This window comes from Mya arenaria, chromosome 7 (genome assembly GCF_026914265.1).
Source record: "Mya arenaria isolate MELC-2E11 chromosome 7, ASM2691426v1".
Lineage (NCBI taxonomy): Eukaryota > Metazoa > Mollusca > Bivalvia > Myida > Myidae > Mya > Mya arenaria.
In genome coordinates this window covers 62,706,248-62,734,245 of record NC_069128.1, presented here as the reverse complement: position 1 = coordinate 62,734,245, position 27,998 = coordinate 62,706,248, and the positions used below count along the sequence as shown (strand labels likewise).

Sequence of the window (27,998 nt, the reverse complement as noted above, 5' to 3'; positions counted from 1 at the left end):
GACTAGCGAGTAGTGATGACTTCCGGATCGGACCAATTAGTATTAAACATAAATGATATGGTTATTATTCGGCAGTGACAACGCAAATGTGTGTAAATTATGAGAATATTCCGTGATAATACAATGTTTTATTTCATTTACTATATTTGAACAATTTGCACTGTTTGTGAGAGCTATACATACAAGAAAACTATTTAGGGGGCGTATATAACATATGTACAAGGTGACTATATTACTGAAACTGGAGAGTGTACATGCCTACATTAAGTTATCACATACTTACTGATATGAAGTTGTTGATTTATCAATGAATAGAACAAGATGTGTTTAAGATATACCGGCGGATATAACTGGGATAAAGTTATAAACTAGATTTGTGTTAAAAGTATTCCTAAACGTAAAACAATTGTGTAATACTAGAAGTAGCTAATTGTCATTTTTTTCTGAGCAGTGATTAAATTAAGTGACATTGAAATGAACGCTGTATGCTAACCAAGGGGCGGATTTGTATCAAATTTAAAGCAACGATTAAGATAAATGTAGACATGACATCAGGAAGATAGATCTACAATCTCCACATCACCGTGTCAGGTATGTAACTGGTACAAAACGATACATGTGCATTATCTAAAATTAACTATGCATGAATTATAGTCAACCTCTGGAATGGTATTTAATATGCGACTTGAATCAATGTCATGGTCATACATCATTAACTCTATCCACTGTATATGCCCGTTATTTATATCGAGGAATCCGATTAGCTACATCGTTCCAGTTAAGACCAATTCTGAATACCACCCCTGGGTTATGCTCATAATATTAAATACCCGCATCCACATCGTATTTTGATACATATATTAGACTGTTCTGAGTTAGGTCTACACGGAGGATTATGGTTAATACGAGCATGTGTCAATACATATATTAGAATAAGCAATTTTGGCCTGCTATGTCAACGCGGTCATAATGGGAACTAGGTGCATTTCAAACATTATTTCGAACACAAACTATATTTTCAGCCAATGAAATTGCAGATAGGCAATCATTAAGTTATAGGCTTAATCATTAAGAATTTCCGCAGGTGTTTAAAGGTCCGCCTACTACGCATTAAATCTTACTAACTGATGTATCACATCACGACACATGTATCTTTCGCAATTTTTGCATATTTTTCTAATGCGAAATTTACTGGGTTTGTCTACCATGTAAGTCCCAGTTAATTTTAAAATAGCGCCGGTATATGTATCTATACATATCATGGGACCTTAACATGCTAAATATACACACTATAAACTGGGAAACCTGTAAGCACTATTTTTTAAACGGGAAAACTCAGCTGAGAGAAGGGCAACATATTCTTTTTATCATTTAAAATGATGTATTATCGGCCTCAAACGAGCTCTTATTGATAATTCTACGCTTGTTTTGAGGACTTAATGTATTTGCCGGTTTTTGGACCATCTGGTGTCTAGTCCCTTTAATGCATTTTTAAGAGGAGGCACATTTTGTCCTTTAGATAAACGCGGAGGTTATTGAATCGTGATACCGCACATTATGTTTGAAATGTAGAATAGATAACGTCTGAGCTTGAGAGCATACTCGTATTTACCATGCGAATTTCTAATACTATACAACAGTTTTTTTAATGTATGTCAATAAGAATCAACAACATTTTAAATATTGAATATTTACTAGTTAACATTTATATAAATAAAGCTGCACCCTCACAGTTTTGACTATTTTTTTCTTTGGGATGAGCAAAAAATTTCGTAAATGTCTTGTTACCGATGATAGAAGTCTGCTGACAAAATACCAGTTCGCAGTTTTTCAAATTTAGGTTCGAAAATTGATGTTTTAATGCTAAAAGAATTTCTAACGCTTTAAGAAAATAAGTTCTTTGGTAGTTTTCAAACAATTGAGGTCTGTTCTATTGTGAGTGTTCTAATATGACTGAATTGAAGGCATTGATACCAAAATCAGCTGATTCTGAGACAAAAACTAAAACAATTTTAAAACTGTCAATCTGTGAGAGTGCAGCTTTTAAATATAACGAAATCTATTAGAGAGGCTTTGCCATTAAATTTGAAATACAAAAAACAAACACACGCAAAAACCGCCGCGCGGCAGACGATTTATAACAAATTCGTTTCAACATGTCAACGAAATTGTTTACAGAAGTTATGATTTACTTTCCTGATCATGTTCCGCCTTAAAGATACAAATTTAACAAGTTAACAAAAACAGCCAAGCTATATTGAACTATATTACAACAATTATTTTAAGGTATCATATGTCCAGTAAATTTGAAATGGTGCGAGACCGTTATCTTGGTATTACGTAAAAGGGTTTAAGTAATATCTATAAGACATGATTTAAAATCTTAATGATTAAGAATGGGCGGAGTGAGCGTAGCAAAAAGCCCTTCTTAATCATTAAGATTTTATTTCAGGTCATCTAACTAACTTAGAATATAGCCTCATTGGCTGACACACTGGTTACTGCAAAATATGACGAAGGGGTTGAGTATTAGATGAGTGGCTATAGGCGGACCTTTAAACACCCGCGGAAGTTGAAATTCTTAATGATTATGCATAGTTCCTAATGGTTGCATATCTGCAAGTTCATTGGCTGTAAATGTAGGTTGTATTTTAATGTGCAGATGATGCTTAACTGGTAAACAAATTGCAAACACACTGCCTTGGTATTGAAAAATTAAAATATAGGTCATTTCACTTCCGTTTTTAGATTAAATAAAGACCTAAAATACAAACTTCCTGAACTTTATCAGTAATGTATTTTCGGTGATATACTTTACATGCTGGTTATCCGTTACCAATACATTTTAAAATGCCACCAAAATTACATGACTACATGTGGTTGGCAATATAAAATAGAATTACACCAAAATTACACGCGGTGAGCAAAACAATTAAAAATGACACCAAAATTACACGTGGTAAGTAATATAAAATAGAATGACACCAAAATGACACGTGGTCAGCAATGCCATTTAAAACAATATCAAAATGACACGTGGTCAGCAATGCCATTTAAAACAATATCAAAATGACACGTGGTCAGCAATGCCATTTAAAATGATACCAAAATTACACGTGGTCAGCAATTCCATTTAAAATGATACCAAAATGCCATTTGAAACGATACCAAAATGTCATTTGAAACGATACCAAAATTACATGTGGTAAGCAATTCCATTTGAAACGATACCAAAATTCCATTTAAAATGATACCAAAATTACACGTGGTCAGCAATTCCATTTAAAATGATACCAAAATTACACGTGGTCAGCAATTCCATTCCAGATGTCACCAAAATCATATTAAGACACCAGCCATCATCATTTAGCATTGTTGTCAATGGCTCGACCACCTTATTTGTAAACCGGATACCTGAAACATATAGAGACATTTGGTGAATTCACCATTCATATTTCAAGGTCTAACTTTTAACATTGATGCCGAATATAAAATTTAATTAATAGATGTTATAATAAAGGGGTATAGGTTTACAGGCGGGTAAATGTTGAGCAATTTGTAGTGTCAGTATTGATAAAATTATTCGTAAACCTTTACATTGCTTAAGAGTGCTTAAGGTACACCAAAAGTTACGGGCATTATCTATGTAATATTTAGATAACATGAATTAAACTCTAAACGATTAAGAATGGGCGGAGTGAGCGTAGTGAACGAGCCCTTTTTATTAATTAAGATTTAATTCAAGTCATCTAAATGATTTAGAATAAAACCATATTTGCTGACATTGTCCACGCTGAACATATAGGTTGTATTCTAAAACAGGATTAAGCTTAGCTCATTTTTTTGTTTTATTTTTTTGGGATAAATTATGTAATAATTAAATTCATGGAAGCAAATTGAATACATTATAACCTTGATAAACTAGGTTTTATTTTAATCACGATTAAAGTGATACATTTAGATTAACGAGATAAGCTATTTAAGGTTGTTTAGATAAAGAACTCCCCAGAAATTAGGGTCAGGATTTGTTTTGGATATCTCTCAAAGGTTATCTTAAAAGTTAAATTATCATTTTTTGTTTGTAAATGTCATATACATATAAATAAACATGCAGTACATATGGACATAAGCAAGGTTTATAAGTAGTTATAACGCGGTTATGCGTACTGTAGTAAATAATCGAATGATCGAACCACACATCGCTGTCTCATAATTATTTATAATTGCTCATTTTACAGAAGTTAAAGCACACATTGAAAATGGATTTTGCGGTAATCATATATTGTTTATTTATTATTCAATAGTTGATTGCAAATACTACCATAAATTAATTTCATCATTTCAATTGTTGCAATAGTTAACTTTTCATAAACAAATCGCTGCATATCAATAAGATGATGATTTTGTTAAGTCTTTTTTTTTAAATAGTTATATTTTAGTGCGCAAAAAGTTAGTTACTTTTTTGGCAATTTAATATTTTAAATCAATGAATTGATAATACCATACTTACAATACCACATAGCAGTCTTTTTCTTAGTCTGCATTTCATTCAACGTTAAAGCTGCACTCTCTCAGATTGAGCGTTTTTTTACAACTTTTTGGTTTGTTTTTGTCTTTGAATGAGAAATAATTGCGTTAAAGTCTGAAAACCAGTGATTTAAGAATGCTAACAAAAGATCAGACCGCACTGTATCATATTAAAAAGCGAAAATTGATGTTTTATGGCTGAGGGCGTTTAATATCAACACTTTAAAGGGACTGTCTCACAGATGAAAAATAGCGAAAAAAAATAAAATTGTCGAAAAATGCATTGAAACTTAATTATTTAAGTACCACAATTTATTTAAGTTTAGCAGTTATTTCGTATTTTTCCATTAAAAAAAGCTACTGGGTATGTCTACCGCGTAGAATTCATTCCTTATGCGTGATTGGCTAGTCGGCGTTATCACGTGATATTACCGAGGTAGGTTTATAGCTTAATTATGTCACCCTAATTGTGTAAGCCTTGATATCTCAGTAGAGAAGACGCCAGATATCAGTTTTGGTGACGCGGGTTCGAACCCGGGCTCCGACACATTTTTTATTTAACATTTTGGTACTTTTTTTACAATTTTGACATCAAAGCGTAACTCATTATATTAGATAATTGTCCTGAGATTCGTTTAAAAAAAACTTTTTTTGGTGCCAATCTGTGAGACAGTCCCTTTAAGAAAAATGCAATTTTCGGCATTTTACCAAACAATTGTGATCTGATCTATTGTGAGTTATCTAACATGAATAATTGAAGGCATTGATGCCTAAATCAGCCGATTCCGAGTCAAAAAGTGTCAATTTTGACAATATGTGAGAGTGCGTCTTTAACACTGTGAGAGATAGATACTTTTAAACGGATGAAATGTTGCCATACAGGTAGTTCAGACACACATTACTGTGGAAATGAGCGAGAGGGGGGCGTCCAGAAGTGCCACGGGCAGCGTGCGCAACATTCCGGCAGGGTCCATGTCTGGTGGCGGGAAACTACAGAACGTAAAACTCGTGTTGTTAGGCGACCAGGGCGTTGGGAAATCCAGTATAGCTCTGAGGTTCGTTCGAGGAGAATTTACAGAAAACTCAGAAGCAACGATTGGGGGTGAGTTATAAAAAACACTTCATAGTCTAAAAAGGTCTAGGTATGGAAATAAATATATATTGTCTATATGACTTTGTATTGTCGTGTCCACCGACTCCATGTAAACAATGCTTGACATTTGCACATTTTCGATGCTCACCGAGGGAAAGAAATGATATTCACGTTTTGAAAACTATCCTTTCTTTACCTTCCTTTTTGAAAACTAAGTGTTCATCCCTCAAACCATTCGAGCTAAAAACACATTCAAGACAGACGAGCATTCTCGGGGTTTTGCCGTTAAATGATGTATCACCTTTGTATTCTTTGGTGATGTATGGCAGTAACTTGGTAACATAAATGGTTACATAGAATTTATTTATTTATTTACAGTCACACACAAATTTGCCGCTTTTATCTTATTAAATAGAAAGATAAAGCCCGAAACTACTCACACATTTTAAACTCACTTCCTAGAGTTGCCTCCCGTTTTCTTGTTTTATAGAGTGTCACGCAGTGAGCTCCCTTTCATGTTGCGCTAACACATGCATATTCTATTTTAGCGGCGTTTCTTACACAGACGGTAAGCGTGTCGGGACAAACGATTAAGTTTGATATCTGGGACACTGCGGGGCAGGAGCGTTACCACAGTCTCGCTCCAATGTATTACAGGGGTGCGCAGGCCGCCGTGGTCGTCTACGATATAACAAATAAGGTGAGTGCCCCGTCTCTACCACAGCCTCGCCCCAACGTTATACCGGGGCGCACAGGGCGCTGAAGTCGTCTATGGCATAACAAATATGATGAGTGCTCCGTCACTTCCACAGCCTCGCTCCAATGTATTACCGGGGCGCGCAGGCCGCTTTAGTCGTATACGACATAACAAATATGGTGAGTGCTCCGTCACTTCCACAACCTCGCCCCCAAAGTATAACCGGGGCGCAACGGCCGCCGCGGTCGTATACGACATAACAAATATGGTGAGTGCCTAGTTCCTACCACAACCTCGCCCAAATGTATTACCAGGGCGCACAGGCCGCCGTGGTCGTATACGACATAACAAATATGGTGAGTGCCCAGTCCCTACCACAGCCTCAAATGTATTACCGCGGCACGAAGGCCGCCATTGTTGTATACGACATAAAAAATATGGTGAGTACCACGTCCGTACCACAACCTCGACCATATGTTTTACCGAGGCGCGCAGGCCGTCAAAGTCGAATACGACAAAACAAATATGGTGAGTGATTCTACCTTACCACAGACTCGACCTAATGTGATCACCCGGGTGCGTGTACCGCATTAGTCGTATACAAAAACATTGAGAGCGCTCCGCCTTCCTTCGTGGTGTGATTGGAGCGCCTGGGCCGCTGTGATCGTTTACTACACCGAGAACATTGTGAGCGCCTCGTCCCTACAATAGCCTATGTAGTAACTGGAGCATGGTGAGCGCCCCGTCCCTACAATGCCTTTGTAGTAACTGGAGCATGGTGAGTGCCACGTCCCTACAATAGCCTTCGTAGTAACTGGAGCATGGTGAGCGCCCCGTCCCTACAATAGCCTTCGTAGTAACTGGAGCATGGTGAGTGCCACGTCCCTACAATAGCCTTCGTAGTAACTGGAGCATGGTGAGTGCCACGTCCCTACAATAGCCTTCGTAGTAACTGGAGCATGGTGAGTGCCACGTCCCTACAATAGCCTTCAAAGTAACTGGAGCATGGTGAAAGTCACGTCCCTGTCATACGCTTGCTACCATATCTTACTGGAGCTTGCAGGTCGACGTTGATGTATACGACAAACAGACATGATGAGTGCCCGGTACCTATCATAGCCATGCTCCAATATATTACGAATAGAGCATACAGGCCGCCATGGTTCTTTGCGACAAAACACATAAGGTAAGTTCTCCGTCTCTACAATTGTTTTGTTCACATGTATAGCCGTCGTGGTCTTTTGTGGCATAAGAAATATGGAAAGTGTCCCATCCATGTCATACCAAAGCTTTCATACATTACTATGTAGGTGCCCCACCCTCCTTGTCATACCATAGCTTTGATTCATTACTGGAGAGCCCAGACCTCCGTGGTCGTATACGCCATAAGAATTATGGTAAGTCCTCATCCGTGTCATACCATAACTTTTATACATTACCGGAGCGCTCAGGCCGCCGTGGCCGTATACGCCATAACATGTATGAGGAATGTCCTTCCATACCACAGCCTTGTCCCAATGTATTACCGGGGCCCGCAGGCCGCCGTGGTCGTATGAGACATAATACATATGGGGAGTGCCCGGACGTACCACATCCTCGCCCCAATGTATTACCCCGGCGCGCAGGCCACCGTGGTCGTATACGACATAACATATTGTTCCAAAGTATTTCTTAAGCGCCCAGGTCGTCGTAGTCGTAAACGACGTAACACATATAACAAGCGCCATGTCCATACCATTCCCCTTAATCGTGATTTCTGACAGATCGCAAATACATACGTAACTTTGTCAGCTTGAGGCTTGGTTTGTCCTGATATTGAGAGCCACATCAGATTTGTATGCCGTGCCTAGTGTCTCATAAGTCACCTTATGACAGCTGTGACCAATCCAAATGAATGTATATGTCAGGAGCGGATGCAAAATCTGACGTTAGAGGGAGCGTAACATAGGGGCGTAACCTTTTGACTTGTGCCCCTCCCTCAGAGCCGTAATTACCCCCAACCCCACCGTACCCCGATAAAGTTAACAATATCTAGTCTGAAGGGTGCATTTTTGATGTATTTTATTACTTTTTTCTCCTATTTTTGAAATTAGAAGAAAGACGGTAAGTGAGGTGAAACCGCCAGTGTGTATAGCTGTTCTTGTTTAGACATAGCTATAGGTGCAATTTATAGCTGTAGCTGTGTTAGAGACCTTCGATGAATATTCGTGGAGGGTCGTCGTTAATCGTGACTTTAAGTTTATGACAATTCATTGTACTGTTCTACGATTCAATACCATTCGATACGCAACTGAGGATTGTAATTTACATTTAGTATATACAAATTTATTTTAGCTCGATTGTGACGAAAGCTAAGCTTATAGAATCACTCTCGAGTCCGTTTTCTGGGCAGAAACCAGTACTGTGTCCTTTTTGAGAGGCCATGGGAAAGTACCCTTGATGGGGATCGAACTCACAACCTCTTGGGTGAGAGGAGGACACCTATACCACTAGACAACTCCCACCCCTAAATTTACATTTAAGCAAGCGTGAGTTATCTCCCTTAGTCCTACACCTCGTGCTTGCTATTCGTATTCTCGAAAAGCACTTTCGGTAGTATTCGTAGTGCCCACGTTGAGTGTTCGTTAGCATTCGTAGACATATATAAACATTATGCGGGTCATCTGCCTCTACGCTCTGTCTTGGAAATCAGGGCTGAAATCGTGACAGTGAGGAAAATCCTTCACCATTGGTCAGATATCTGGTCGATTCATCCACGACTACCCACGGAAATCCACGAATGCCTACCCGATGCCCGTAAGACAGTGCCCATGATGTCCGATTTAGTAAGGACTGTGCTATTTACTAGGTGATATAGAGGTGGGGCGTGCGCCCCTTCTTAAATCGTCCGAGTTTACTTTTTCTGCAATCTCGGGAAAAAATAGAATACATAATGCACCTTTTCCGATTACATATTGTTAAAGTTTTCTCGATGGAGTCACTCCAAATCCCCATGCAAACAGTTTATGCCATAACTTTCGGTTCTGAGGTAGGGGCAAAAATCAAAAGGTTGCGACCCTGAGTTACGCCACCTCTAACGCCAATTCCAAGAACCGGCCCTACTGTGTGTTGAAATGTTGTAGGAAATCTAAGCAGCACAACGAGTTTTGAGAAGTTAAGAACTGCCGTGACTCTTTTGGCGTTCAGCTGATGCTGTAACAAAATAAATTACGAGTTTTCAAGAACAACCATGATTTCCTAACTCAGGATAATCGTATAGTGGGATCAGCTGGTCTAAGCAACCAATATCCTTACATTAATCGTTATTGGCACTAAAGCGACTTAATCAAGACTGCTTTGCCTGTGTTTTTATGTGTACAGAGTACGTCGATTGTATTTTCTATTGTTAACAGTTGAATAGCCCCAATTTTTCGAGGTCCCGTCTCGAAGAACATCTTAAGTAAAAAAACAACAGGATTAAGCTAATCTCACTATTTTTGTTTCCCTATAATTTGTGGGGAGTTTTTTTATATCTTTTTTTGAGATTTAAGACTTTAGATAGGAATTATGTTTATGATAATCACAATTAACAATTTTTCATTTATCAAAATAAAATTATTTATTTTGGCTACATTGTAACTAAAATAAGCTACTAAAGCTTAAGATGTTTCGAGGTATTGGGGCCGGATGTTTAAACTTTGGTTCCGGCAAATGGAGTTTTTTTTTCGTCAAGGGACCCAATCGGTCACTTAAAAATATCTTGACTGGCCGGAACTAATGTACAAACAACAGGCAACCGTGATTTTTATCACTTTTTAGTGTCTAGATAATCTTTGAAAATAATTGGCAGGATTTACTTGTATACATTTTTTCGCAGAACACGTTCGAACGGGCGGTGAAATGGATCAAGGAGCTGAAACAGCAGGCGAACTCTCAGATCGTGATTGTCCTCGCCGGAAACAAGGCGGACATGGCCGCCGAGAAACGAACCGTACCAAAAGAGGTGCGTTTGCTAGACATTGCCTGTCTAGTTTTTCCCGGGTTTCTGTTGTATTGCACCAGTCAATTGTAACCACGTCCTCCCCCAACAAGGTCCAGGGAATAGCGGGGACTTTGACTTTCGGTCCAGTCAAGCCCGGGTAAAATCTCCGGCCTGCGGGGACAAACTGCTGGTAAAATCCCAGCCAAATGCCCCCGCACCCCAGGGACCCTAGGTAAGGCCCATTCCTCGCCATATCTGGCGCGAAGACAAAACCACCGCATTCACCCGGCATTGCGGGGCCACCTGGAAGGTAAAAACACGGCTCATTTCCCCGGCTATCCCCGGTACACGTGGTTACAATTGACTGGTGCATAATAAGGCCAAAAAAGTTCTTTTATCCACTCACATCTCCGAAAAATAGGGTGAGTAGGTAGGTAGGCGTACCTTTATTCTGTGTTGTTTTTGAAAAACAGAGATTCTTTACAAAACCGACGTTTATCAGGTAATATCACTATTGTAGGAAAATTTAAATGTTCTCGCAAAATATATGAATTTACGAAAATAAAAGCCACACTACGGCAAGAAAAGTCTTAGGTCGGGAAAACATGGAAAGTTGAAACAAACACTTATTTACGCCTTACAGACGGCGCATTGTGATAGCATTGTTGTCGTCGCTGTCGGTGTCGTACCAACACATCCTTTAAACTTGGCCGTTCCCCTTACGTGCATTATTGTGGCTAGGGGCCCATTTACCATTGGTATGATAAGAAAGTTTTTATGTCATGTATTTCTATTGAAGGAAGGCCAATCGTTCGCTGAGGAGAACAACCTGATATTTACCGAGGCTTCAGCCAAGACCGGCATGTGTGTGGGCGACGTGTTCATGGCAATAGGTAACATTCAATGTACAATTAACAAAACAGACATATAGCCTAGCGTAGGGATCATGCTGTCCGGCGTCGATACGTCCATCCTCTACAAATTAAAGCTGCACTTTTATAGATTGTCAGTTTTGATACTAAATAAAGAAGTTGTTTCAGAATCGGCTGATTTCGGCATCAGTTCCTCCAATTCAGTCATATTAGATCATTCAAAATTGAACTTAAAGCGCTAGTAATACGTTTAGCCATAAAACATTCACTTTTGAACGTAAATATGGTTATATGCGATCTGATCTTTTGTCAGCAGTCTTAATTTAAGCAAAAATTGGCTCATTCCAAGACAAAAAAAAATGAAAAAAGAGTTGTCAAAACGATCAAGCTATGAGAGTGCAGCTTTAAACACTGTCAACTGATACCAACATAAAAAGGGATAACCATTCATCAAATTTCAAATAATTTTACATCGGATACCTTTGGTAGTGCGATGTTATGGTGATACAAACTACATGTAGTTTAAGCCCGCACTCGTGTTCCAGTAAACTCGTGCTTCACTGCTTCACTGACCGTTCCTAGGCAGTTATACACATTTGTCGGTAAAGCTATTACAATGCGTTTAAGGTCTATTTGTGATGCTTGCAAGTGTATATGTTGATATGTTGGTAGCATTCGATCCTCCTCGGCCATTTTCCATCGAAAACAATATATAGAAAATGGTCGAAGAGCTCCGAATGTGTTGATAGTTCACATTCGTTACTCCTCGGCCTGTTTCAATCGAAAACAACCTCGGATAGATGCCGTTTTATCAGAAGAAGTAGTTCGTAATTTTTTAAATGATAGTATTAAATAATTGTAGTATTTAAAGTGTATTGAGTGTAACTCAGTTTAAACTGATCGACCCTGAAGTGTATTATGGCATTAATTATTTAAAATCACAATAGGAAAATCATGACGTTTAACTGCTGAATTGAAATTACTACACGATCTACTTGTAGCGTAGTAAAATGTAAAGAATTTTGAAATTTGAAAATTGAAATTGTAAATTCTTTTCTAACATTTTAGTTATATATTTGAAAAATATATTTCAATATATCTTGCTTCTATTTCATCCAAAACTGTTATAGCCGAACACGTTGGTGATGTATATTGCTTCTATTTTCAGCACAAACGTTAGCAAGTCACGGCATTCCACGCGAACAGCAAGATCAAAACGTAAAACTCGGAAAGGACTCTAAAAAGAAAGGCGGGGGTTGTTGTTAAAACTATTTGTAGATACCGGAACATACCGAGTTTTACACTTACCGGTTATTTCCGCTGCTGGTAGTTTCCGGTGCACGCGTTTGTGGAGAGTGAAGAGCGATATTTCTTCGTCTTTTTTGAAAACACCAGTTGGTGTATGTGCAATATTATATTGTGACTGTGATAAACAATGTTTGCCTTTTTGTAATGGATATTTGGTCAATGTGACAAGTGTTAAGGGGGTATAATATGATAAGATCAGTTACTATGCACTCGTGAAATCAAAGATACCGCTGGTATATTTTTTTGTTCATCTTGAGTATACGTTTTATCTGTAATATATTCAATTTTGTGGCGTAAGTATTTTCATAATATTGTAGATTGATCCTTCTGTATATTAATTATGCAAAACAATAAACAAAGTTCATACTTTCACTGTTTTCCTGGCAAGAAATACAGAAACAATGAGTTCATTTTTGGCTGGCCCGGCTTGCCGTCTTAGTTGTTTAAAAGACATAAAGACTTACTTTCTTAGTGTTTAGAGCGAAATGCATATGCAACAGCCAAAACGTACCGTTTTTTAGTATGTAAACCGTCCAAATACATCCTAGGTTGTTTTCGATTAAAATTGACGAGGAGTTCCGAATGTGACAGAGTCCGAATGTGACAAAGTCATGAACGTAGACATTCGGAGCTTATCGAAAACAACCTCGGATGTATATGGACGGTTTACAATGTCAGAAATTGGAACTCCGCTGCAAGTAGATCGCGTAGTAATTTCGATTTAGCAGTTAAACTTAATGACTTAACTCTTCGGAATCTTAATTATGTTTGCAATTATACACTACCAAGGCAATCAATTTAAACTTAGATCTATATATGCAAGCCAAAATACTACAATTAATTAATGATATAGTTCAAAATTTTACGAACTACTTCTACTAATGTACCGGCATACATCCGAGTTTGTTTTCGATTAAAATGGCCGAGTAGTTCCGAATGGAACATATATACCAAAGGTTCTTGGCTCTTTTTGCATGCCATAAATAATACAGTCAAATTCATTATGAAGTTATTGTATGTATATGGCAATAGATAAGGTAAGCATATAGTTATCTCATAATCAGTATGTCAGTCTGTCCGTCGTTATCGCGTCACAGCTACAACTTACCTAACTTTAATCGAATTATACAGGTCAATAACACCTAGGATATAATGCCAAATGGAAGGCATTTGTCACATCTCCATTACAGCTGTTGTTTATTTTTTCTAGAATATCTTGGGTATGTATCTTGAAAATGCACGCCCACTTAACGCCAGCTCCACCCCTCATTGGCGGTGCAAAGAAAATTACCTGCAGCTGTGCCTTTTTAATTTTTATTACACACATGTGATTTATATGTCATCTGAAATTTTCGAAAATCGAAAACTGTGGTTCCAATTTAGATATTGACTACTGGTTGGCTACGATTTCGTTTCACTTTACAATATACAATGTATTACGATCTGTTGTGCAAGGAGCTTTTCTCCCAATTTGGCCTTGTGCATATATTGAGATTTTATTGGTTAAACACTGGATGGGCTTGAAAAGCGATACTTATGACTTGTTTTGCTTTCATGGGACTCACAAAAATATATGTCATGTAACATGTTTAAATTGTCTCAAGAAGGGAACTTTTGTGGTTGACTTGACTTTTAATTTGGGAAATATATTAACTATGGTTAAAACTGCTTGGTGATTTTGGTAATGTATAGACATTTTTAACTATAATTTAACCAAAACATAAATTAATAATTACAACGTCGATATTAAGCATATTTGTATTTTGACATTCAAATGAGTTTGACTTTAAGTTTGAAAAGCTTAATTTTGTATTTCAATATGCACTACATATTAAAATAGTTATCATCTATGCATATGGATATATGTTTAAAAATGAAACAGATACAATGTACTAATAATGAAGTCTCTAGGAATCAACTTATTGTGGTAACCGCCTTGGGTAACATGTACTAGGACGACACCTAGTTGTCTCCATATCATCTTTAAAACATTTCACTTCAAAGTAACGGAACAGAGATCAAAATAGAGGAAATAATCAATTACTTTTCTCCAAACACAATTTAATAAAAAAAAAAAATGAAAAAAGGCGAAAATAAACAACATTCTCAACTGTTTGTGTTTCAATATATTTTGACCTTGGACTGACCTTGATCTTGAAGAAATCAGATAAGTATGTCAACATGAAGCACAGTATGAAATTGATACATGCCATGAATAAAGATATACATATTAATTGACTCTAACACTGGCACAATTTGCCATTAGACTCGTTCAGCAATAGCAATCTTGCAATCACCTTTAATTGGCACACTGTAACGGTATGATCCTTGGCGGTGGCGGTTTCGAAAAATAAAAAAGCTATACCCTTAACGGTTGTTTTAAATGAGGGAACATACACTTTACAATTCTGTCAACGCCTTTAAACACATACCAAACGTAAATTAAAATTAAAATGGAAAAAAGAATATAGGAAAAAACATATTTTGAGTTATTTTTTAATATCTTGACCTTGAAATCACCATGACCTTGAAATGGCTGAAATAAGCTTGAACTTGACATGGGAGGGATCAGATAGATATGTCAACATAAAGCATACTATGAAATAGATACATACCATGCATTTAGACTTTCAGAGTAACACTAGCACAGTTTGCTATAAGACTATTACAGCAATAGCAATCTTTTGACCACCTTTGGCATAGTATTATAGTGTGAAACCTTGGCGTTTTCAAAAAATATAAAAGCTATTTCCTAAAATATTGTTTAAAATGAAGGAACATACAATTTACAATTCTGCCACCACTTTTTGAGACACACTAAACATAAATGAATTAAAAAAGAAAAGTAAACAGAAAAAATCTTAGAATTTAGAGTATTTTTTATACTTTGACCTTGAACAATGACCCTGAAGTAGTTATGGTTATATGTCAATTTGAAGTACATTATGAGAAAAGTAGTATCCATGTGAATATTCTTTTTTAGTTATTTAATAAAAATAACTATTTTCGAACATAGAATTTTTACTGAAATGGCAATTAATGGCGGGCATCTTGGGAGCCATCTTGGATATTTTCTTTTCGCAAGAGCCACCAAGTGGCCAAACTCACTTTTCATAATTTACAGACTATAACCTACAATTTGATACCAAAATATTTTGTATAGCAGAGGGGTGCAGTAAATTTCATTATTATTCACATTTTTCTGCTTCGGAACCCAGACTATAAATTCTTAACGGTTAAGAATGGACGGAGTGAGCGTAGCATGATAAGCTAGGTTTTATTTCAATCACGATTCAGTGATACATTTAAATTAACGAGATAAGCTATTTAAGCTTTTTAAGATAAAGAACTCCCCAGAAATTAGGGTCAGAATTTGTTTTTGATATCTCTAAGGTAAACTTTAAGGGACTGTACACCAGATAGTCACCATAAAAAAAGATTTTTTCAGTAACGAATCTCAGGACAATTATTTAATTGAATTTGTTACGCTTTGATATCATAATTGCAAAAAAAATACCAAAATGTAAAAAAAAATTGTGTCGAAGACCGGGTTTGAACCCGAATCACCAAAATTGAAGTCCAGAGCTGTATCCACTGTACCAGGATGTGGTATGTGGTACATCAGTAAGTAAGTTTAAATGGATTGTACACATTAATACAAAGTTTATGTCAGTTTTCGACAATTTTCTTTTTTTCTTGCAAATTGATCATCTGGTGCACAGTTGCTTTAAAAGTTAAATTATCTAATTTGTTTGTAATAGTCATATACATATAAATAAACATGCAGTAATATGGACATAAGCAATGCTTTATAAGTAGTTATGAAGCGGTTATTCGTACAATAAAAAATAATCGAATGATCGAATCACGCATCAATGTCTCATAACTATTTATAATCGCTTATTTTACAGAAGTTAAGGCACACATTGAAAATGGATTTTGCTGTAATCATAAATTGTTTATTTATTATTTAATTGTTGATTGGAAATACTATCATACATTAATTTCATCATTTCAATTGTTGCTAAGGTTAACTTTTCATAAACAAATTGCTGCATATTAATAAGATGATGATTTTGTTAAGTCTTTTTTAAAAAGTTATATTTTAGTGCGCAAAAAGTAAGTTACGTTTTCGGCAATGTAATATTTTAAATCAGTTAATTGATGATAACGCACTTGCAATACACATAGCAGTGTTTTTCTTAGTCTGCATTTCACTCAACGTTTAAGCTGCTTTCTCTCAGATTTATCGTGTTTACAACTCTTTTTTTGTCTTTGAATGAGATTTTTTTGCATTAAGCCTGGAAACCAGTGATATAAGACTGCTAACAAAAGATTAGACCACAGTTCATCATACTTACTTTCAAAAATATATGTTTGTGGCTAAAAGCGTTACCAACGCTTTAAGAAAAATGTAATTTCCGGCATTTAACCAAACACTTGAGATCTAATCTATTGTGAGTTATCTAACATGAATGAATTGAAGGCATTGAAGCCTAAATCATTCGATTCCGAGTCAAAAATATTAAAAAGTGTCAATTTTGACAATCTGTGAGAGTGCATCTTTAACACTGTGACATATTATTTTAAACGGATTAAATGTTGCCATACAGGTAGTTCAGACACACATTACTGGGGAAATGAGCGCGAGGAGAGCGTCCGGAAGTGCCAAGGGCAGCGCGCGCAACATCCAAGTAGGTGACGGGAAAATACAGAACGTAAAACTCGTGTTGCTTGGCGACATGAGCGTGGGGAAATCAAGCATCGCTCTGAGGTTCGTTCGAGGAGAATATACAGAAAACGCATTAGCAACAATTGGGGGTGAGTTATAAAAACACTCCACAGTTGGAAAAAGGTCCAAGTATGGAAATAAATATATATTGTCTATATGACTTTGTATTGTCGTGTCCACCGACACCATGTAAACAATTGGCATTCAATGAGAAAGAAAGATAGAAAATGAAAAAGCGGATATCGATGATGGCCGGCCCGGGCGCATGTGAGTTTGGTTTGTGGTCACTAAGCTGGACAAGTTGGTTTCCATCTGATACTCCGGTTTCCACCACAACACAAGACATCGTGCCAACCGGAGTGATTAATATAATGTTGTAATAACTTGTTTCACAATTGTTGTAAAATAGATATCTTTAAACTAATATGGAAATGCTTGACATTTGCACATTTTCGGTGTTCACCGAGGGGAAAAAATATTCACGTTTTGAAAACTATCCTTGCTATACCTTCCTTTTGGAAAACTTAGTGTTCATCCCTCAAACCATTCGAGCTAAAAACATTTCAAGACGAGCATTCTCGGGGTTTTGTCGTCAAATAATGTATAACCTGTGTGTTCTTTGATGATGTATGGCAGTAATTTAGTAACATAAAATCTATTTCTTTTTACAGCCACACACAAATTAGCCGCTTTTATCTAATTAAATAAAGAGATAAAAGCCCGCAACTACTTATACATTTAACTTCAGTTCCTAGAGTTGCCTCCCGTTTTCTTGTTTTATACAGTGTCACGCAGTGGTCTCCCTTTCATGTTGTTGCGCTAACACATACTTATTGTATTTTAGCGGCGTTTCTTACACAGAAGGTGAACGTGTCGGGACAGACGATTCAGTTTGATATCTGGGACACTGCGGGACAGGAGCGTTACTACAGCCTCGCTCCAATGTATTACAGGGGCGCGCAGGCCGCCGTGGTCGTCTACGACATAACAAATATGGTTAGTGCCCCGTCCATACCACAGCCATGCTCCAATGTGTTACCGGGGCGCACAGGCCGCCGTAGTCGTTTACGACATACCAACTATGGTGAGTGCCCGTCCATACAACAGCCTCCCTCCAATGTCTATCCTGGGCGCGCAGGCCGCCGTCGTCGTATACGACAAAACAAATATGGTGAGTGCCCCGTCCATACCACAGCCTCGCTCCAATGTGTTACCGGGGCGCACAGGCCGCCGTAGTCGTTTACGACATACCAACTATGGTGAGTGCCCGTCTATACAACAGCCTCCCTCCAATGTCTATCCTGGGCGCGCAGGCCGCCGTCGTCGTATACGACAAAACAAATATGGTGAGTGCCCCGTCCATACCACAGCCTCGCTCAAAATGTGTTACCGGGGCGCACAGGCCGCCGTAGTCGATTACGACATACCAACTATGGTGAGTGCCCCGTCCATACCACAGCCTCCCTCCAATGTCTATCCTGGGCGCGAAGACCGCCGTGGTCGTCTACGACAAAACAAATATGGTGAGTACCCCGTCCCTAACATAGCTTCGCCCGAATGTATTACCGGGGCGTGCAGGCCGCCGTAGTTGTTTACGACATAACACATATGGTGAGTACCAAGTCCGTACCACAACCTAGACATAATGTTTAACCGAGGCGCAGGCCGCCATAGTCGTATACGACAAAACAAATATGTTGAGTGATTCTACCCTACCATAGACTCAACCTAATGTGTTTACCCGGGTGCGCGTACCGCAGTAGTCTAATACAAAAACATTGAGAGCGCCCCGTCCCGACCATGGTCTTATTCTCAGCTGTGCCCGGGGCGCCTGAGCCGCTGTGATCGTATACTACAACGAGAACATTGTGAACGCCCCGTCCCTACAATAGCCTTCGTAGTAACTGGAGCGCGGTGAGTGTCACGTCCCCGCCATACGCTTGCTACAATATCTTACCTGAGCGCGCAGGTCGCCGTGGTCGTATATGACATATAGATATGGTTAGTGACCGGTCCCTACCTCAGCCCGTTTCCAATATATTACTGGAACGTTGAGGCCGCCGTGGTTGTACACGACTTAGCAAATATGGTTTGCGCTCCATATCTACCAAAGCCCTGTTTCAAGGTCTCACTGAGGGCCACAACTCTAGAATAGTCTTGCTCAATTTGCCACTTTGAGCGCACAGGCTGCCGTTTACAAAAGCGACATAACATATATTGTGAGCGCTCTGTCCCTACGATGGCCTTGCTCCCATGTGTTTCTGGAATGCACAGGCCGTCGTGGACGTATACAGCATAACAAATGTGGTGAGTTCTCCGACCCTACCGTTTTTTTACATACGACATAATACAATAATAACTGCACCGTCTCTACCATATATTAACTACTATATCTTACTGCAGCGCGTAAGCCGCCGGTATCGTTAACGACAATACGGATATGATGAGTGTCCGGTCCCTAGCATAGCCATGCTCCAATATATTATTAATAGAGCGCACAGACCACCATGGTCCTATACGACAAAACACATCAGGTGAGTTCTCCGTCTCTTCATTAGCATTGTTCCCATGTATTAGCCGAGCGCCCAAGACGCCGTGGTCATTTGCGGCATAAGAAATATGGTAAGTGTCCCGTCCGTGTCATACCAAAGCGTTCATACATTACTAGAGCGCGCAGGCCGCCGTGGTCGTATTCAACATAATAACAATGGTAGGTGCCTCCTCCTTGTCATACCATAGCTTTCAAGGGAAGCGCCAAGGCCGCGGTGTTAATATACGACATGCCGTATATCATATATACTGAGTGCCCCCCCTCACTACCATAGTAGTTTCCTACTGGTGAAAGCGTCCGGTCTGCCATGTTTGTATACGACATAACATATGAGTGTTCCGTCCCTACCACAAACTTGCTTCAATATATAACTGGGGCACGCAGGCCACTGTGGTCAACTACGACACAACATTTATGGTGTGTTTGTCGTCCCTACCATTGCCCTGTTCCCACATCCTAGTATCACTGGAACGTGCAGGCTGCTTTGGCCGTAAACTTCATAACAAATACAGTGAGCATCCTGTCCATAACATAGCACTGCACCTCCATGCGTCCCTGGAGCGCACAGGCCGCCGTGGTCGTTTTACGATATACATGTATAAAGTACTTTAAGTGTTCCGCCCCTACCATAAGCTTGCTCCAATTTGCTAATGGAATGGTCAGGCTGCCATATTCGCATACGACATTACAAATATGGTGATTGCACCGTCACTACCAAATAGTGTTCCAAATAATAATTGAAGCGCCCAGGTCGTCGTAGTCGTATACGATGTAACACAAATTACAAGCGCCAAGTGCATACCATTCTCTTTATAGGCGTGATTTCTGACAGCTCGCAAATACATTTGTAACTTTTTGAGCTTGAGGATTGGTTTATCCTGGTATCGAGAACCACATCAGATTTGTATGCCGTGCCTAGTGTCACAAAAGTCACCTTATGACAGCAGTGACCAATCCAAAGTATTGTATATGTCAGGAGCGGATGCAGGATTCGACGTTAGAGGGAGTGTAGCTTAGGGGCGTAACCTATTGACTAGCGTCCCTTCCCTCAGAGCCGTAATTCCCCACCCCCATAATTTTAACAACATCTAGTCCGAAATGGTACATTTTTGGCGCATTTTATTACTTATTTCTCCTATATGGAAATATATCGTACGTGATCTTTCTTAGTCGTATACATATCGTTTGCTATTCGAATCCTCGGCGTAGTGCAGTAGGCAATATTCGTAATGCCGACGTTGGGTGTTCGTCAGCATTCGTAGACATATATAAATGTATGCGGGTCATCGAGTTCCTACCCGATGCCCGTAAGGCAGTGCCCGATTCAGTAATGGCGATGCTAATATTGTTACAAATGTATTTACGCTTTGTCAAGAACAACCATGATTTTCTAACTTATGGATATTCGTATAGTGAAAGCAGAGGGTCTTAGCGATCATTGAAGGGTTCAAAGGTACTCACTCATGTTTTTTGTAAAATGCACTTTTTTGTATAAAGAAACAAAGTGTGGCAAATCATTTGATGGGAGTGTTAAAACTGATACAAAAGATGGAGCATTCCAGCGAATGTTGATATTTGCTCAAATCTTGTCGTTGAAGACCCAAATTTTATATAAGCGTTAACAATGCTATGCATCACTTAATTACAGCTTTGATGTTTCGTGATTGGTTGATTGACATCGCCACGTGATGTTATCAATGTATCGTTGAGACTGAGTTCAGAATATCTTCTACTTTTGTTAGAGTCCAGTGGCTTTGTGGTTTAGGTGTCGGTATACTGTTTTTTACCTTACCCACGTGGATTCGCACCCCACTAAAACACAAAACACTTTTTATACTGTAACTGCATGTTTGAACTTCGGTTCCGGCCAATCGAGCTATTTTTGTCAAGGGACCCAATCTCTCAATTAAAAGTATCTGGATTGGCCGGAACCGAAGTTCAAACATCAGGCAACTGTGATTTCTATCAGTTTTAAGTGTCTTGATTTTCTTTAGAAAACATTGCAGGACTTTCTTGTATATTCCTCTTCGCAGAAAACGTTCACGCGGGCGGTGAAGTGGATTAAGGAGCTGAAACAGCAGGCGAACTCTCCGATCGTGATTGTCCTCGTCGGAAACAAGGCGGACATGGCAGCCGATAAACGAACCGTCTCGAAAGAAGTACGTTTGCAAGACTTTGCCTGTCGGGCTTTTCCTTGGTTTCTGTTGTAATAAGGCCAAATAAAAGTTCTTTTTTCTACTAACATCTCCGAAACAATAGGGTAAGTAGGTTGTTAGGCGTACCTTTTTTCTGAATTGATTGTTTTGAAAACAGAGATTCTTTGCAAAACCGACGTTTATCAGGTAATATCACTATTGCAGTAAAATTTAAATGTTCTCTCAACATTTGAAATTACGAAAAGAAAATTTACAATACGGCAAGAAAAGTCTTAGGTCGGCAAAACATAGTCTGTCGGGTAAGTGGAAACAAACAATTGTTTACGCCTTACAGACGGTGCATTGTGAAATCATTGTTGTCGTCGCTGTGGGTGTCGTACTTACACATACTTTAAACTTGGCCGTTCCCCGTATGTGCATTATTGTGGCTATACCATTGGTATGATAAGAAATTATTTTATGTTCATGTATTTCTCTTGAAGGAAGGTCAATCGTTCGCTGAGGAGAACAACCTGATATTTACCGAAGCTTCAGCCAAGACCGGCATGTGTGTGGGCGACCTGTTCATGGCAATAGGTAACATACAATGTACAATTAACAAAACAGACATATAAAGTTCATTTACCCTTAAAGCGCTAGTAACACGTTCAGCCATAAAACATTCACTTTTGAACGTAGATATGGTTATATGCGATCTGATCTTTTGTCAGCAGTCTTATATCACTGGCTTCAAGACATTTAAGCAAAAATTGGCTCATTCCAAGACATAAAACGCGGATTACGGAGCACCGCTTCGGTCTTTTACCAGAGTTTGAGAGTTTAGTTTCTTATAACACTTCGAAAAAAACTGTTTACAACACGGCCGTCTGACGCAGCACTGTCAAAACATTATTTTGGTAACAGGTTTGTCGAAGTGTTTAGTGAAACTAATCACCTTATTACTTTCATAACATAGCTACATGTAGTTTAAGCCCGCAGTCTGGGTCCTTGCCATGTGCCTCTTAACATGTTTTCTTTTGACTGATTGGTTTGTCCATATAATTTTCATTGTTGTATCTCCAGTGTGTGTATACCACGTGATTAATTGCGTCATAAATGCTACGTCAGAAGGCAACATTTTGCTTCGATGGCAAATAGTGTAGTAAAAGAAAACTTCTCTTTGTTTAAAGCCATTATTGTAAGCAAAATGTTGCCTTCTGACGTAGCATTTATGACGCAATTTATCACGTGGTGCATACACACACTGTTCTCTATTGTCAGCCGTTATACGTATAACGATTTTTTTTACATTTTCTGCTTCTGTTTCATCGCAAACTCTAGTCAAACATTTAAGTAATATATTTGCAAGATATTTTTAAATATAACTTGCTTGTATTTCACCCTAAACTGTTATAGCCAAACACGTTGGTAATGTATATGTGTATTTTAAAACTATTCTTGCTTCTATTTTCAGCACAAACGTTAGCAAGTCACGGCTTTTCACGCGAACAGCAAGATCAAAACGTAAAACTCGGAAAGGACTCTAAAAAGAAAGGCGGGGGTTGTTGTTAAAACTATTTGTAGATACCGAGTTTTACACTTACCGGTTATTTCCGCTGCTGGTAGTTTCCGGCACACGCGTTTGGGGAGAGTGAAGAGCGATATTTCTTCTTCTTTTTTGAAAACGCCAGTTGGTGTATGTGCAATGTTATATTGTGACTGTGATTAACAATGTTTGCCTTTTTGTAATGGAGATTTGGTTAATGTGACATATTGTTAAGGGAGTATAATATGATAAGGTCAGTTACTCTGCACTCGTGAAATCAAAGATACCGCTGGTATTTTTTTGTCCATCTTGAGTATACGTTTTATCTGTAATATATTCAATTTTCATAATATTGAATTGATCCTTCTGTATATTAATTATGCAAAACAATAAATAAAGTTCATACTTTCACTTTTTTCCTGGCATGCCGTCTTAGTTGTTTAAAAGACATTAAGACTTACTTTCTTAGTGTTTAGAGCGAAATGCCTATACAATAGCCAAAACGTACCGTTTTGAAGTATGTAAACCGTCCAAATACATCTGAGGTTGTTTTCGATTAAAATTGACGAGGAGTTTCGAATGTGACATAGTCCGAATGTGACAGAATCATGAACGTGGACATTTGGAGCTTATCGAAAACAACCTCGGATGTATATGGACGGTTTACAATGTCAGAAATTGGAACTCCGCTGCAAGTAGATCGCGTAGTAATTTCGATTTAGCAGTTAAACTTAATGACTTAACTCTCCGGAATCTTAATTATGTTTGCAATTATACACTACCAAGGCAATCAATTTAAACTCAGATCTACATATGCAAGCCAAAATACTACAATTAATTAATGATATTGTTCAAAAATTTACGAACTACTTTTACTGATGTACCGGCATACATCCGAGATTGTTTTCGATTAAAATGGCTGAGTAGTTCCGAATGGAACGAAGACACCAAAGCTTCTTGGCTCTTTTTGCATGCCATTAATAATACAGTCAAATTCTTTATGAAGTTATTGTATGTATATGGCAATAGATAAGGTAAGCATATAGTAATCTCATAATCAGTATGTCAGTCTGTCCGTCGTTATCGCGTCACAGCTACAACTTACCTAACTTTAATAGAATTTTATAAAGGTCAATTGGCACCTAGGATATAATGCCAAAATGGAAGGCATTTGTCACGTCTCCATTACAGCTGTTGTTCTTTTTTTCTAGAATATCTTGGGTATGTATCTTGCAAATGCACGCCCACTAAACGCCAGCTCCACCACTCATTGGCGGTGCAAAGAAAATTACCTGTCGACACTTTCGTGCTGCAGCTGTGCCTTTTTTTCTTTTTATCACACACATATGATTTATATGTCATCTGAAATTTCGAAAATCGAAAAATGTGGTTCCATGTTTAGATATTGACTACTGGTTGGCTACGATTTCGTTTCACTTTACAATATACAATGTATTACGATCTGTTGTGCAAGGAGATTTTCTCCCGATTTGGCCTTGTGCATATATTGAGATTTTATTGGTTAAACCCTGGATGGGCTTGAAAAGCGATACTTATGGCTTGTTTTGCTTTCATGGGACTCGCAAAAATATATGTCTTGTAACATGTTTAAATTGGCTCAAGAAGGGAACTTTTGTGGTTGACTTGACTTTTAATTTGTGAAATATATTAACTATGGTTAAAACTGCTTGGTGATTTTGGTAATGTATAGACATTTTTATCTATAATTTAACCAAAACATAAATTAATTTAATAATTACAACGCCGATATTAAGCATATTTGTATTTTGACATTCAAATGAGTTTGACTTTAAGTTTGAAAAGCTTAATTTTGTATTTCAATATGCACTACATATTACAATAGTTTTCATCTCTTCATATGGATATATGTTTAAAAATGAAACAGATACAATGTACTAATAATGAAGTCTCTAGGAATTAACTTATTGTGGTAACCGCCTTGGGTAACATGTACTAGGACGACACCTAGTTGTCACCATATCATCTTTAAAACATTTCTCTTCAAAGTAAATAAACAGAGATCAAAATAGAGGAAATAATCAATTACTTTTCTGCAATCACAATTTAATAAACAAAATTGAAAAAATAAAAAGGCGAAATAAACAACATTCTCAACTGTTTGTGTTTCAATATATTTTGATCTTGAACTGACCTTGACCTTGAAGAAATCAGATATGTATGTCAACATGAAGCACAGTATGAAATTAATAAATGTCATGAATAAAGATATACATTTTAATTGATTCTAACACTGGCACAACTTGTCATTATACTCGTTCAGCAATAGCCATCTTGCGATCACCTTTAATCGGCACACTGTAACGGTATTAGCCTCGGTGGAGGTGGTTTCGAAAAATAAAAAAGCTATACCCTAAACAGTTGTTTTAAATGAGGGAACATATAATTTACAATTGTGTCAACGCCTTGAACACATACCAAACGCAAATTAAAATTAAAATGAAAAAAAAAGTATGTAGGAAAACAACATATTTTGAGTTATTTTTTAATATTTTGACCTTGAAATCACCATGACCTTGAAATGGCTGAAATAAGCTTGAACTTGACATGGGAGGGATCAGATAGATATGTCAACATAAAGCATACTATGAAATAGATACATACCATGCATTTAGACTTTCAGAGTAACACTAGCACAGTTTGCTATAAGACTCTTACAGCAATAGCAATCTTGCGACCACCTTTGGCATGCTATTATAGTATGAAACCTTTGCGTTTTCAAAAAATATAAAAGCTATATCCTAAAATATTGTTTTCAATGAAGAAACATACAATTTACAATTCTACCACCACTTTTTGACAAACACTAAACATAAATGAATTAAAAAAAGAAGAAAAGTAAGCAGGAAAAATAGAATTTTAGGTGTTTTTTTATACTTTGACCTTGAAATGACCTTGACAATGACCTTGAAGTAGTTATGGTTATATGTCAATTTGAAGTACATTATGAGAAACGTAGTATCCATGTGAATATTCTTTCTTAGTTATTCAATGAAAATAACTATTTTCGAACATAGTATTTTTACTGAAATGGCAATAAATGGCGGCCTTCTTTGGGGGGGGCATCTTGGATATTTTCTTTTCGCAAGAGCCGCCAAGTGGCCAAACTCACTTTTTTATAATCTACAGACTATAACCTACAATTTGGATACCAAAATAGTTTTTATAGCAGAGGGGTGCAGTAAATATATTTTATTATTTTTCACATTTTTCTGCTTCGGAACCCAGACTATAAATTCTTAACGTTAAGAATGGACGGAGTGAGCGTAGCATGATAAGCTAGGTTTTATTTTAATCACGATTCAGTGATGCATTTAAATTAACGAGATAAGCTATTTAAGGTTGTTTAGATAAAGAACTCCCCAGAAATTAGGGTCAGAATTTGTTTTTGATATCTCTAAGGTAAACTTTAAGGGACTGTACACCAGATAGTCACCATAAAAAAGTTTTTTTTCAGTAACGAATCTCAGGACAATTATTTAATTGAATTTGTTACGCTTTGATATCATAATTGCAAAAAAAATACCAAAATGTAAAAAAAATTGTGTCGAAGACCGGGTTTGAACCCGAATCGCCAAAATTGAAGTCCAGAGCTATATCCACTGTACCAGGATGTGGTATGTGGTACATCAGTAAGTAAGTTTTAATGGATTGTACACATTAATACCAAGTTTATGTCAGTTTTCGACAATTTTCTTTTTTTCTTGCAAATTGATCATCTGGTGCACAGTTGCTTTAAAAGTTAAATTATCTAATTTGTTTGTAATAGTCATATACATATAAATAAACATGCAGTAATATGGACATAAGCAATGCTTTATAAGTAGTTATGAAGCGGTTATTCGTACAATAAAAAATAATCGAACGATCGAATCACGCATCGCTGTCTCATAACTATTTATAATCGCTCATTTTACAGAAGTTAAGGCACACAAATTGAAAATGGATTTTGCGGTAATCATACATTATTTCAATTGTTGAAAAAAGTTAACTTTTCATAAACAAATCGCTGCATATTGAGAAGATGATGATTTTGTTAAGTCTTTTTTTAAAAAGTTATATTTTAGTGCGCAAAAAGTTAGTTACGTTTTCGGCAATGTAATATTTTAAATCAATGAATTGATGATAACATACTTGCAATACACATAGGAGTCTTTTTCTTAGTCTGCATTTCACTCAACGTTTAAGCTGCTCTCTCTCAGATTTACCGTTTTTACAACTTTTTGTTTTGTTTTTGTCTTTGAATGATACATTTTTGCATTAAGTCTGGAAACCAGTGATATAAGACTGCTAACAAAAGATCAGACCAAAGTTTATCATACTTACTTTCAAAAATATATGTTTATGGCTAAAAGCGTTACCAACGCTTTAAGAAAAATGTAATTTCCGGCATTTAACCAAACAATTGTGATCTGATATATTGTGAGTTATCTAACATGAATACTTGAAGGCATTGATGCCTAAATCAGCCGATTCCGAGTCAAAAAGATTAAAAAGTGTCAATTCTGAGAATCTGTGAGAGTGCATCTTTAACACT

General features: G+C 37.6%; 2 protein-coding genes across 3 annotated transcripts; both read left to right on the top strand.

Moving 5' to 3' along the window:
• The first annotated feature begins 10 nt into the window (after window positions 1–10).
• LOC128240289 (uncharacterized) lies at window positions 11–12,830 on the top strand. The gene is made up of 6 exons (XM_052956881.1): window positions 11–591; window positions 5,410–5,629; window positions 6,169–6,320; window positions 10,174–10,299; window positions 11,078–11,171; window positions 12,319–12,830. The coding sequence occupies exons 2-6, from the start codon at window positions 5,437–5,439 to the stop codon at window positions 12,414–12,416; spliced, it is 663 nt and encodes a 220-aa protein (XP_052812841.1). The 5' UTR covers window positions 11–591; window positions 5,410–5,436; the 3' UTR covers window positions 12,417–12,830.
• LOC128240288 (ras-related protein Rab-5B-like) lies at window positions 4,254–23,809 on the top strand. Of its 2 annotated transcripts, none has more exons than XM_052956877.1 (6): window positions 4,254–4,271; window positions 17,072–17,279; window positions 18,035–18,186; window positions 21,775–21,900; window positions 22,380–22,473; window positions 23,351–23,809. In XM_052956877.1, exons 1-6 carry the CDS (start codon window positions 4,260–4,262, stop codon window positions 23,446–23,448), a joined length of 690 nt encoding a protein of 229 aa, XP_052812837.1. In that variant the 5' UTR covers window positions 4,254–4,259; the 3' UTR covers window positions 23,449–23,809. The 2 variants fall into 2 exon arrangements, with proteins under 2 accessions (XP_052812837.1, XP_052812836.1); XM_052956876.1 differs by lacking the exon at window positions 4,254–4,271 and adding an exon at window positions 16,373–16,402.
• Window positions 23,810–27,998: the final 4,189 nt, after the last annotated feature.